Source organism: Hyalella azteca, unplaced genomic scaffold (assembly GCF_000764305.2).
Source record: "Hyalella azteca isolate HAZT.00-mixed unplaced genomic scaffold, Hazt_2.0.2 contig13715, whole genome shotgun sequence".
Lineage (NCBI taxonomy): Eukaryota > Metazoa > Arthropoda > Malacostraca > Amphipoda > Hyalellidae > Hyalella > Hyalella azteca.
The window spans coordinates 167,481-181,074 of record NW_025943627.1 but is presented as its reverse complement, the minus strand read 5'-3'; the positions used below and the strand labels follow the sequence as shown (position 1 = coordinate 181,074).

Here is a 13,594-nt window from a genome sequence, read left to right as displayed (position 1 = left end):
CAACGCTTAACAAGCCAGTCCAATACATTTTACTAAGCGGAGCAACTTGCATCATTGTCATTATTGGCTTGTGTGAATGGTCTATTGATTTCCGTTCATTAAATACGGGATTAGAAAAAAATTTTGACTCTCGGGACATATGTTGCAAAAATGAAATAAATTGAAACGAGCGCAGGTTATCACTCAAAATACTCCTGCTGGAAATTCTGAAGATAATTGTAAGCAATTCACGTGACTCGATTCCTTTGGAATAGTTTCGATGCCTGTGAAATTGCCGCTCGCAAAAGTGCCATAAACAATTTATTTGGTTGTCTTGCTTAATTGTTACGATGATCACACCGTTTTTGATGGAAACGTGATCGCTGAATTTGATTCTTTCGTGCAGGGGTATAATTTCCCATATCTTCAGTTCCAAAGTGTAATACCATCATGAATAAATAAAACTTCATGAATGATCACTGAAGGATGATTGAGTTATCAAAAGTCAACCTTTTATGGATACAAAGAATTTTTGTCTTATTCTAAAACTACAAACTTTTTAAACCTGTGATACCTAATACGAAATACTGCATGGATAATAGAAGAAAATATGTAGAAATGATGCAACACTTTGCGGTCGCTGCTTATCGCAAGTCGCTGTCACTGCGTTTGCGTCCTCCACAACTTCCTGTCGTTTGTTGACTACTCCACTGTGAGTGCTAACTCGTGACGAGTCAACCTAGAATTTACCGCTTACCAAGACACAAACAAGTAGTGATCGTTAGGCGTAATTTTTTCTGATTGAAAGTTTTTTTTATCTTGTGATGTGGAAAACTAATCAGTCTTTACTTCTTCGGTTTCAGTTCAGAGTACAACAGATATACAGTACGTGTTGACCATAGACAAATACGACAGTGACTCCCAAAACAGAGAGGACAAGGGAAGGATTTACAGGGTTTCTGTAAGCCAATGAATGTCTTGATATTTATGGCGAACCAAAAGCTTGCTAAGCAATGCAAACTCCAAACACTGCTAGAAAGCAAGTACTAGCAGCAGGAAACATTACTTCTTGTCCCTTAATCAACAAATAGCGGAAAAAGTAATGCCGTTCCTGGAGAAAGCTGTCATTCTATCGGCTGGAAAAAAACTATAGGAAATGTTCGGGTAAAACGAGAAAGGCATTCATCTCGCGAATGCCAAAAATGTGGAAATAATTGCGATTTCTGAAAATGATCAGTCGAAATCTCATTCAGCATATAAAAAATTAAGGTCCCATTTTAAATCTAGATGTAAAATCAACATCGTAGGTAGGTTAATGCTCACTGAAAAACACTAGTGAGCAGCCTCGTAGGCAAGTTTATGTTAGCAGATTGATAATTGGTTTCCTTTCAAGTCGCTGAATGTCGAAGTTATTAACAATTTTCGAGACGCGATATAGAAGATAGAGTATCATTAATTGGTCAAATATTGTAATCATCGTACAAGTTTGCAGGATGCATGCTTTTCAGCCTTTGACGTCGAGTGCTCAGCATGCACGACTCCGTGGCGTGTACTGCATACACGACAAGCTAACGCTCGAAGTTTCCTGCATTCACGACTCTTTGACTCGCCCAGCATTCAAGACTCTGACGCTTCCAGCATTCACGACTCTTTGACTCGCCCAGCATTCATGACTCTTCGACGCACCCAGCATTCACGACTCATTGACGCGCCCAGCATTCGTGACTCTTCGACGCACCCAACATTCACGACTCATTGACGCGCCCAGCATTCACGACTCATTGACTCGCCCAGCATTCACGACTCCCTGACGGGTTGTTTGGTCTAGGATCGACCGGTATTTAGAATTTCTCTTGTGTGAATCGGCGTGAACAAGACTCCCCTTTGTAAACTGTTAGTCGTTGCAAAGGCTCTCTTTGTCTAGCACTGCATGTGCATGACGGTGTGTGCATGCGAAGCTGCGACTTGCGAGTAAACAGTTTACAGAAGATCAGTCTTCAGTGTATTGTGGACCGCGGTAAGACGTGTAGGGTAGTGTCGTTTGAGCTCGTGCACACATGTGTGGCAGAATACATATGATGGAGAACTGTGGTACCGAAATGGAGTTAGTATGCCAGAAATAATACCTTTTATCGTTACATTGGGAAACAAATGCAAAAGCGTTACGAAAAGTTCAAATAAATATTTCAACGAGCATAAACATTTATTTTCCTAGCTGAAAGGCTCGGAGTTGGCAGTGATGAATTCTTGGCGCTTGACTCTTCTAATCAGAATATCGTAATCATATCAGTCTCGATTCATAGGGGGCTGTTATGTAGAGTTCCATCAAGGCACGCTTAGGCCAAAGATTTACCATAATTACGGACGAGAAGCCTCAATCACTTCGCATCTCAGAGTAAGCCTTAATGGAACCTGAACGATTAGCAGAGCGCGAGTTATTTATAATATTATCCATGTTGTTCATCAGTCAATTCCGTATGTGAAGAAATTAATAGAAAAAAACGAGCTTATTTTGGGTGTGGGTGTCTGTATGCGTCTGTAGAATACAGCTCAGAGCCTCAAAGCTAAGCTGCAGCGCGACCACAGCACAAATCATTGGATTGTTCTTGGTTGATTGTTTATCTTTGCCGGGTGTTCCTTGAATGCCTCATGTTGTAATCTAACTCCATAAAGAACGATTTTTTAAGTGACCTGAGCATTACTTTTGCATTGTAAACCTAGAAGTTCTTGCAATGAGTAAATGGCAATCGGGTAGCCGAAATCTTTGAGTCATTTGATAATCATCTCTATCTAGTATAAGTATCGCTCAACTAGATTTAGTGAATTTAATATTTAATGATAAGTTTAATGTCAATATCAAGTCTTTTAATGTCAATGGAATTTAAGATCATCATACACTTCTGGCAATGAACATTGTTGTATCCATCTTTTTTATTTGACGGTGCCAAAGTTAGTATTATTAAACGTCCGGAAACGGGAAAGCTACAATCGCCGGCGAAACTTTCACACATCTGCTCATCTTTCGAAGTAATATTCGATATTCCAGCGTGTATAATATTCCATCATTGAGTTAATTCTAGCAAAGATGCTATTATGTGTGTTTTGTTATTAGCGCAATAAGATCGAACTGTAGGTGATCAAACTTAAACTATTTGCTTGCAAGGTAGTATGATATAAATATGACGCCAATATCTTATTCTAGAAGAGAAGCCGAAGAGATGTCACAGCAACGACCTGCTCTGCAGACGGCAGCATCTCAAGATGACAGCTCCGGGCACACTAGTGACACTACGCGGTCTGCGGTCCAAACTCATGACAGCAGTCAGAGGCTGGAGGATCTACTCACTGGTGCGGTAATGTTTGAATAGAATCATTTACAATCAAGTTCAATAAGCTCTACAATTCATTTTACAGAAATTGAATGAATTTCACAGTCTTAAGATGCTGCGTTGTGTAATGACTTGATAAAATATACCCACATTGGCACGCCGCGAAAGATGATAATATCGCTTTCAGGAATCATAAATGTAATGTATTGGTTCTATTATCAAAAAGTTAGATGCAATTCTTCGCGACTTTCCTCAACTTGTGATTTTGATATCAAAAGATATTAAATGGGACGCCAGGATTCGTCATCGTATGCGTATGTAAAAAAAAGCAATCCCAAGTTAGGCATTTTCCATTTCTCAACCCTCATTGTCTCTATGGACATAATTTCCACATTGACTAAAGTGAGCAAAGAGAAAGAAACGACTAATCTCGTTTATTCGTCTGTCAAGAGGCTCCCCAGCTGTTTGCACTCTCCTGTGCTTAATTGAGAGTGATAGAATGATTGTACCATATTATTTATTTACAAAGTATTTAAGACCAAAATGCTGAGTATAGAAATCTACATTTGATGTTAGCTAAGTGGAGCGCTAGGACCAGGTGGGTGGCACTTGCATATCATTGCTTGCTATTGCATATCATTGCCTGTAAATGCCTGATTATCTTCTGTTAGACAGTAAACATTTTTATTGGTGGAAAATAAATATATATTTATTTCCGCGCACCTAAAATGGTGCGCGTAGCACAGGGTAAAAAGTACTTCTGATCGTGTAGAAGTTTTAAATGTTGATAAAAATTGTAATTTGGTTACTAGATTTGCATTCTTGTCCTTTTCATACTGACATAAATGTATCTATTCCAGGCCTTGGCAAAAGTTTCCAAGAAACTGTTGAGAAGATGAAATGTAACGAAATGAAAACCGACAAGCTCTCCAGCGAAGTTCACGAAATTAAAGAAGAAGTTTCTACAATTAAGAGTACACTGGACCAAGTTTTGAAGTTACTTCAAAGGAGCACCATAAGTTCATGTAGTGAAACAAACAGTGAAGTTCTAGCCTGCTCGTCAGAAAACTGTGAAGTTTTGGTTGAAAGAGACCAAGCATCTGATTCCTGTGCAGTTTTGAACTTCGATACCTCGGCCGTGGTGCCTGAATCGGACACAGATACCTACGAACAAAAGCCAATTGATGTTGATACATTCTCGTTGAACGCAATTTTCGAAAATGCTAATGATGTGGATAATTCTACAATTATCAAACCTCCTCCAGAAGAGTTATATGAAGATATTGCTGCAGATCATGACATGAATTTAGCGAGCGTATTCAACTCAGGTTCTGAAGAAGAAGACATTGCAAGTAAAGAGAAATCTACAGTAGTGTTCCGTCACCGTGATACCAAGTTTGCTGGTCCAGTGGAACTCAAGCGCAGCGACCTTTCCTCATTTAAAGTCTCCCGCAAAGTTTCACGTTCATCAAAAGCGCAAAAGAAAGCTCAGAAAAACACGGGTGGAAAATTCAAATGCAGCTCTGATTCAAAGATTCTAAAGGATGATGACAGCACCATCGTTAAAGAACACATCCTCAGTAGTAATGCTCCTTCCTCTGAAGGAGGAAATTTGCCTGAACTTTCAACGGTCAGCACTTCCGAACCTGTGAACCTGAGCACCATCACAATGCAAGGATGTGTTGATGAAGACAATATCACCACAACGCCAGATACTTCGAGTTTGACTGCATGCACACACGACTCTTCCGACGTCAACAAGGCAACGGCATCTGTAAATCCTACATTCCATGACAAATCTCATGATCCTTCTCCTCGGTTAGGGGCTATTCCTATCAGTCTGCTTCCACAAAGTGAAGTTAATCGTTATCGAAACGCTGCTCTTGTTCAGAAGCTCATTCCTGACGCTCTTCTAACCTTGTTTCTATGGATCTGCCACGATAAAGTTCAGAATGACGACTACCTCAGTTATGTGCTTGGAAAATTAAAAATATCTACGAACGATCTTAAAGGAAAACATCATGTCTCGGCTTCTGAACTGAAAACCCTTAAAGGCAATGATGCATCATCATTCGATATTACTCTACAAGTTAAATTGATTAAACTTTTGACCGATATTGGGGACTGCCCCCATACGACGATTGAGGAGCACGTGGCCAGCACTCCTGAGTGCCTGTTGTGGAGAGTGAAAGATTTCAGAAACGAAGTTAGCCACAAAATTAAAACTTCGTCAACAAGTTCAGACGTTTTCGACGCAGCCAAGAATGTTTTGATTGAGCTATTTTTCATAATTGGGTGCTCCAAATTGAACGTTGAGAGAAAAATAGTGGATGAACAAATAGAAAAAATTGAAGCAGCATTTGAAGGAATAGCAAATACAGATCATGAACGGAAATGCATTGAGAGACAGTATGTTTTTAGGACCGAAGCATTCAGTGAGAGTCAATCCTACTGGAAAGAGTACTGCACAACAGAGGCTGTTCCTTTCGACGGAACAGTCGTTGACTCCGAAAGCATCTTTCATCCGATGGAATTATACGTGGAAGAAAGATCCTCAGGAAATGTCAGTGCATCCGCTAAAGAATCCTACAGACAAATTCTGAAACGTACGCGTCTGGATGGAAGAAGAGCGACAATCCTGATTGGCGTTGGTGGTTCAGGAAAAAGTGTTGTCGTTAAGAACATTGCCTTGCAGTTCCTAGAAATCATTGACGCAGAAGTGGATTTTTTAAATGAAATTCACTTACTTCTCTTTCTTGAGTGCCGCGATCGAAGCACGGATTCCCTCGAAAAAGTTCTGCAAAATAATTTCCCAATTTCTTGCCGCAAAATCTCCATTGAAAACGCCGTGGATTGCTTCTGTTCAATAGGCAGCCTAATCATTGTCGATGGTTATGATGAAGTTAACGAATCTTCTTCAGAAGTTATCAATCAAATACTGCGACGTATGAAGAGCATGAGTTCATGTCAAATTCTCTTCACCACGCGCGATCACAAAGCGGAACAGCTTAAAGGCTTACTTTCCTCTTATGGAATCAAGTTCTCTAAGTTCGAACTCGTTCCTTTGTCAGAGGAGGCAGAACAATTGAAATTCCTACAAAGATATGAAATGCACTTGTCTGACGGTGATCATTCCTTTGAAAGAATGACAGAGTCTTTCAAGAAACTACTTCCTGATGTTAAGCAGTTTTTCGTTCATCCTATTAATCTAGTGCTATTCTACTCCCTATACAAGCATTCCTTTGAAACCATCGCCAGTTTGGAAACGGTTAATGACGTCATCGAACAAATGTTGATCCTGTACGAGAAATTCCTAGCACAAAAGCTTCTGGACAGACCCTTCGCTAACCAGGAGTGTTTTATTCGCGAAGCCTTGGAAGAAATTTATCAGTTTGCGTTCGACTGCATATCGGAAAACAAAATCATGATGTCAGAGGAAGACATGCGTCCTGTTGAGCGCTGTCTGGTGAAGAAATTCCGAGATTGGGACCTTCTGAAGACTCTGGACATCAATGTCGTCAAGTCGGTTGTGTTCCTCACGAAGAAACTTCCAAGTCCTAAACCGCACCTTGTGTACCAGTTCTACCATAAGGGTGTCCAGGAAATCATGGCTGCGAGGATCTTCTTTAAATCTATGAAAAGCGAACCAGATCTAGCCTTACAAACCTTGTTGAACAGAAGTTCCATCAAAAATAGAGAAACTTGGCATGAATTCAACAGGTTAGTCTTTCGTTTAATTTCAGTTCAACTTTATTTTATAATAACTATTATTATTTCCACAATTTTTGATACATTATTCAATTACATGCATTCATTGTTAAACATGTATATTGTTATAACTTTCTTTTTCAGGTACCAGAACGTCCTCCTCTTCGTTATGTCGTATCTCGCTCAGCCATCCAACATTGACATTCTCAAACACCGGGAGCCGGAACTGCGTAGCATATTTTCATCAATTGGTGTGTGCAGAAATTTTTGAGGATCACTAATGATATAATTTTCCCGGGTTTCCTAATATATCTTATTCTAAAGCTTTTTCTGTCTCTCAATTGTCATGATTTTCACATGGCAAATGAAAAGTGAAAATTAACTGTTGGTGCATCAAGTTTTGTGCCACAAGCCTTTCGTAGTAATATTACGAAATATAAATGACATTCCCTATTTATCCACAGGTGTGGACATGAAGTACAACTCTGAAATAGTGCTCACGAAGCCACATTGCGAGGCTCTTGTTTCACTATCAATAACTATGATGAAAAACTTGTCCCTCTGGATTACGAGAAGCCATCGGGAATACCAAGCCGCGTTTGTGATGTTAAAAAGTTTCCAGCCCGAGTCTCTACATATCGACTATCGGCAAGATGGCGACCTGCCCTCGTCCCTCAAAGATCTTCTGCGGCTCATTAAGCACAAATTTGAGGGCACGCTCCAGCTCTTCTTCAGCTCCAGTTTCAATAATTTTACTCCTCTTGATTCCGTCGTCCAGGAAATGGTGCCGTTCAGGTGATAATTTTGCCAGTATAGGAAATTTAAAAAGAACAATTCATTTAGGAAAGCATGATTATAATCAATTTCATCAATATCAAGCTTACTAATTTTCGTTGCAGTGCAGTGCTGTTAATATTTAAACATAACATAATATATTCTTCCATCAAGTAATATTATAAATGACGAGGTCAGCGCCACACCGTATTCATTAAAAGTTAAGCATCTATTTGGATGTTTAGCGAACTGATTTTTTAACAGTGAAGGGATTTCTTTTTGGTCCATGTTAAAAATTCAGTTCACTTTTAATCATTTAATCCATTCATCACTTCTTGGTCAATAATGCTGTATCGGATNAGTGGCGCCACCTTCCTAGGACTAATGGCCGCCACGTGGCGCGCAATTCAAATAAGTAAGTTCCCGCGCCGCACCCTGTATAATTCTTGATTGTCTTATGATTATCTTGCGAATCTACATTAAATTTCTCAACTCGATGAAAATATTAATACATGTATTCTTTCAGAAACGAAGTAATTATCATTTTTCTGTTATATTGTATCATATGAGCGCCTTCTGAATAATTTACCTTCAACTTGAGTTCTACAAAATTTAATTATACACGTCACTATCACAGTACGCCTTCTGTCGTACTGTGCTATTCACACAAATCATGGGCTAGCTCTCAACTTTTGTTCTACAAAATTATATTCAACATAATATAATCACAGTGGTGCGTGTTCAGTACAAGCCACCAAGTCCATCATCAGCGGCCTGTCCTCTGCCAATGGCCTCCCCAAGACTGTCCATCTCCTCAACCGGCGACGGTGCAGGCTTGCTGAGGCTCATAACGACCCTGGCGCCTCGCGATCTCAGGTGAGATATAAAAACTAATATAAATAATAATATTAAATATCACCAAAAAGGCCACCATTATATCAACACGAAGTTTAACACACGATAAACAATGCAGGTACTAACCTCTGTGGTGGATCACGTAGCAATGACAAATAGGTAAACATTCATTTGCGAAATTATCGGTGGTGAATCAAAACGGAAATGACAAATTTAACGAACCTTATTGTAATCCCTAACAATGTATATTGTTAACACTGTTTTTTTCAGGTACCAGAACGTCCTCCTCTTCGTTATGCCGTATCTCGCTCAGCCATCTCACATTGGCAATCTCAAACACCGGGAGCCGGAACTGCGTAGCTTATTTTCATCAATTGGTGTGTGCAGAATTTTTTGAGGATCACTAATGATATAATTTTCCGGTTTTTCTAATATATCTTATTTTAAAGCTTTTCCTGTCCGGCAAATTTTCAGATGGCAAATGAAAAGTGAAGATTAACTATTTTTGCATCAAGTTTTGTGCCACAAGCCTTTCGTAATATTCCGGAATATAGAATGACATTCCCTATTTTATCCACAGGTGTGGACATGAAGTACAACTCTGAAATAGTGCTCACGAAGCCTCATTGCGAGGCTCTTGTTTCACTATCAATAACTATGATGAAAAACTTGTCCCTCTGGATTACGAGAAGCCATCGGGAATACCAAGCCGCGTTTGTGATGTTAAAAAGTTTCCAGCCCGAGTCTCTACATATCGACTATCGGCAAGATGGCGACCTGCCCTCGTCCCTCAAAGATCTTCTGCGGCTCATTAAGCACAAATTTGAGGGCACGCTTCAGCTCTTCTTCAGCTCCAGTTTCAATAATTTTACTCCTCTTGATTCCGTCGTCCAGGAAATGGTGCCGTTCAGGTGATAATATCGTCAGTTTGAAATTAAAAACGAACAATTCATTTAGGAACGCATGATTATAATAAATTTCATCAATATCAAGCTTACTAATTTTCGTTGCAGTGCAGTGCTGTTAATATTTAAACATAACATAATATATTCTTCCATCAAGTAATATTATAAATGACGAGGTCAGCGCCACACCGTATTCATCAAAAGTTAAGCATCTATTTGGATGTTTAGCGAACTGATTTTTTAACAGTGAAGGGATTTCTTTTTGGTCCATGTTAAAAATTCAGTTCACTTTTAATCATTTAATCCATTCATCACTTCTTGGTCAATAATGCTGTATCGGATGTATAGTGACATTAAATGCCTCTGTTCTGTGGTGGCTCATCAAAACAAAATTTGCGATAAATTATGCGAAACTCTACACAGAAAACTTCCTGGCTTTAGGGAAAAGCTAAAAATCTCAAATAAATTTGTTCCTATTGTGAAATATTGACTTTTGCAAAGGGCTTATTAATTATAATTTAGCCATTGCCATCGGGTTCGCTAGACTTTAACAAGGTAGTTTCAAAAACATAGTTGGATGCGTTGAGATCAAACCAATTTGTAATCTGGAATATTAAAATCTCATTTTATATCTGTTCATCATATTGGAATAATTATTCAGATTATTGACTGCATCGATCACTTTGATACTCATATTATTCGACCTGCTTTGCCCCTCAATCCGCCTGTAACTAAGCTACTTTCAATGCTTATTTTATGAACATTCTAGTTGAAGTAGCTGAGCTGAAACTCTAACAAGTACCTATATGTCGTCTTATTTTCACCGCTACTCCATATCATGTCGAGTTCTTCATTAACTAAAGGAGGGTAAATAATTCAATACTGTGTTCGCTTGGTCAAATATTAACTGTTGAGGAGATCAGTTGCAATTATTGATCACATTTGCGCAATAAATCACCAAATTGTGTACTTGTTTATTGCGATTATTGCATGGTGGTGGTACAAGGCTAGCTGTACTTAGCTCACTATAAATACCTACTGCGCAATTAATACGACCAATGTGTAAATAATACTCTTCATCATTTGTATTTTTTACTGTATAACTGTTTCTCACACAGGTTCACTCTAGACCACTTCAGAGGATGTCTGTCGACTAAAGCAGCAGTTCAGCTAGAGCTTGGCAGAGCAGCTCAACAAATGCGACACTCGCACTTCGATGGCCATCGCTCTGCTCGATCCCTACGACCATCCGCTGGCGCCGCTGGAAAATATCAAAATGAAATCAGGTTAACTTTTCTCTCATAATTTAGCTCTTTTTGGTTATTAAAATTGTTAATTTACGGGGCTAGGTGATGATTGTTGTCTGTATAGTGGAACATGGTAGATTTTGTTCTGATATTTTATTCAATTTATGAATTGGACGAAATTAAAGATACAATTGAATAAGAAGTGCCATCAAAGATTATATAATGTTTTTCTCATACATAAGAAATCAAATCACCAAAATTTATACTGGCTTCCATCGAACCCTCGAATTATCGTCTGGCGCTTCTTTAACTCTTCGTTTGGGTTAAAAATTGTTAGCTGTGAAAGCTTTTAAACTTTTTCTTTAAAATATTGTGCACGGGAAATGTGTTTTCAAAGAGTCGATGATAGACGGCAAATAGTTCAGATTCATCGTTTTATAATTCATGATTGTCTTATGATTATCTTACGAATCTTAATTGAATTTCTCAACTCGGTGAAAATATTAATACATGTATTCTTTCAGAAACGAAGTAACTATCATTTTTATGCAATATTGTATCATATGAGCCCTTTCTGAACAATTTACTTTCAACCTGAGTTTTACAAAATTTAATTATACACGTCACTATCACAGTACGCCTTCAGAACTCTTAGCCCTTAACTTTTGTTCTACAAAAATATATTCTAAATAATATAATCACAGTGGTGCGTGTTCAGTACAAGCCACCAAGTCCATCATCAGCGGCCTGTCCTCTGCCAATGGCCTCCCCAAGACTGTCCATCGCCTCAACCGGCGACGGTGCAGGCTTGCTGAGGCTCATAACGGCCCTGGCGCCTCGCGATCTCAGGTGAGGCGCGGGACGAAACCAGCTAGCTGTTAAAACCATGGTTGAACTAGTAGAATAGTAATATATACATAGTTCAACCATGGTTAAAACGTTTCAAACCCCAGTGAGGACTTTCTTCTTTGGGATTCGCCCGGATTTCTAAATTCCAATCAAACTGTTCCGGATTGTAACGATGAAATTGAGGGAATATTGAACCACTACACTTTACACATGACTACTCCGCAAATTCTGAACTTCTTTCCTTCTATTCGCTTTGTAAGTAGTGAAATATATCATAGATCTAGATTATAATAAACCCGAAGTTTCTCATCAATCTGCCTGAAAGAGTAATACGCTACGAGACTCGAGATTTAGTCTTAATGGCGGGCAATTCAAAGTGTTGGAGGTAGTTTGATATGTCATTTAATTTCTTATTACTACTACTCTAACATAAAATTTTCCTTTGCAAAATTATCCGCTTATTTCAATGCATGTTTAGAGTAGGTAAACCTCCTTAGGACATTGATGAGGTCTTTCAATGACTATCAAGTCGGACCCTCAATACTCGATGCTTTGTGTTAGTTGTTGGTCTCGTCAGGGTTCGCGTCAGCACATCCACCTACTAATTCGTAACTCATATTGTGAAGCAGACTAGTTTATCCAATGATTCGGTAAGAGCCTTATGCTTACTTTTTATTACCGACATATATTTTACGCTGATAAGTATTACTTTTAGTATTAGTATAGTGATGTCGGCGCTGTAGAATTGGTCTGATGTGGCCTGTTGCCGATTCTTGTACTTTTCGTGGCTTGTTCACAGGAGATCTACAAAAAGGTCCGCCAGGTTCGTAAGATGATAGTCATTTTTCGCTATATTTTACGTTGATTTTATGCTATGGGTATGAAAATAGAGTATATTTTTCTTATTCGGTTAGGTTTGAAGCCATCTCGCTGGAGCGCTGCTCGTCGAGCGCCGTGTTCCTCCAGCAGCTCGTCGACGACCTCCGCAGCCGCGGCGTTCACACCAACTCTGGCACGCGGTCTGGCGTCGAAAAAATCAAGTAATGCTTCCAATTAATGTTTATAAGCAGTTCCAATTATTAAATCGTAGAAACGTGCTCAAAGCTAGTTAAAATTGCGTAAGATTATGGTTAACGCCTTCTAAAATTTTTAGGGTTAGTTTAGGACGACCATTCATTTATTATTATTTGAAAGTTTGCGCAATTTTTTGAATGAGCTATAAAAATTGCTCAACTTCTAAGTTTTGTTTTGAAATTATTTTAACTTTTGTTAAAGTTTTAAGTCGTAAACTGCAATTTTTCTTGGCTCATGCGTATAAAATGTTTAAATTTGTGTAAAAATGTTGAGCCTGTAAAAGATGTTTTTTCTAAGTTGCATCGTAACTGGAACTTGTGAAATGAATCTGAATTTTTGATCGAACACTTTTTTGGCCATTCACTGCCAAATTTAATTCAAAGGACATTTTGGAGTTTTTATTGAGAATCATGTTGAATTTTGAAGAACTATCGGGCGAAAAACAATGAATTTCGGCTCGTATAGAAAAGTGAATTATTTTTTCTTCTAAACGAAATAACGACGTAAACCTTATCATTTTATAGTACACAATTTCATTACTTTCTTGATTTTTCTCAGCTTCAATCACGGATTGTGCTCGGGATGCAACGGTCGTGTGCACATGGAGGGAGAGAGTTGCTATACGTTACACGTCAGGGCGTCGTGAATACCGGGCTCTACACGCCTGGTGCTGGTGCATGAATATATAGCATATAACTATAAGTTAAAAATATTTAGAGGAAAATTTTCCTGTTACTAGGGATTTGAGAGGTAATTTTTTTAGTTGTTCTCTTACGAGTGTCAAATTTAGTCTTCTAGAAGTTTTTGAGTAACGACTGTTCTCTTGAAGAACTTAACCGAAAATTTCCTCTTCAGATTTTTCAAAGACTGATTT

At 38.7% G+C, this 13,594-nt stretch overlaps 2 protein-coding genes across 3 annotated transcripts; both read left to right on the top strand.

The window, feature by feature from the left end:
* Positions 1–1,999: 1,999 nt before the first annotated feature.
* LOC108677393 lies at positions 2,000–9,237 on the top strand. Its single transcript, XM_047883809.1, has 7 exons — positions 2,000–2,374; positions 3,182–3,327; positions 4,169–7,028; positions 7,161–7,267; positions 7,481–7,811; positions 8,522–8,666; positions 9,226–9,237. Exons 2-7 carry the CDS (start codon positions 3,198–3,200, stop codon positions 9,235–9,237), a joined length of 3,585 nt encoding a protein of 1,194 aa, XP_047739765.1. The 5' UTR covers positions 2,000–2,374; positions 3,182–3,197.
* A 254-nt stretch (positions 9,238–9,491) lies between these two features.
* LOC108677396 lies at positions 9,492–13,450 on the top strand. 2 transcript variants are annotated; one of them, XR_007157082.1, is made up of 5 exons: positions 9,492–9,556; positions 10,669–10,836; positions 11,502–11,646; positions 12,561–12,686; positions 13,279–13,450. XR_007157082.1 is itself a non-coding variant. In XM_018165606.2 (4 exons), exons 1-4 carry the CDS (start codon positions 10,767–10,769, stop codon positions 13,364–13,366), a joined length of 429 nt encoding a protein of 142 aa, XP_018021095.2. In that variant the 5' UTR covers positions 10,716–10,766; the 3' UTR covers positions 13,367–13,450. The 2 variants fall into 2 exon arrangements, 1 of the variants encoding a protein (XP_018021095.2); XM_018165606.2 differs by lacking the exon at positions 9,492–9,556 and having other exon boundaries at positions 10,716–10,836.
* The last annotated feature ends 144 nt before the right edge of the window (positions 13,451–13,594 follow it).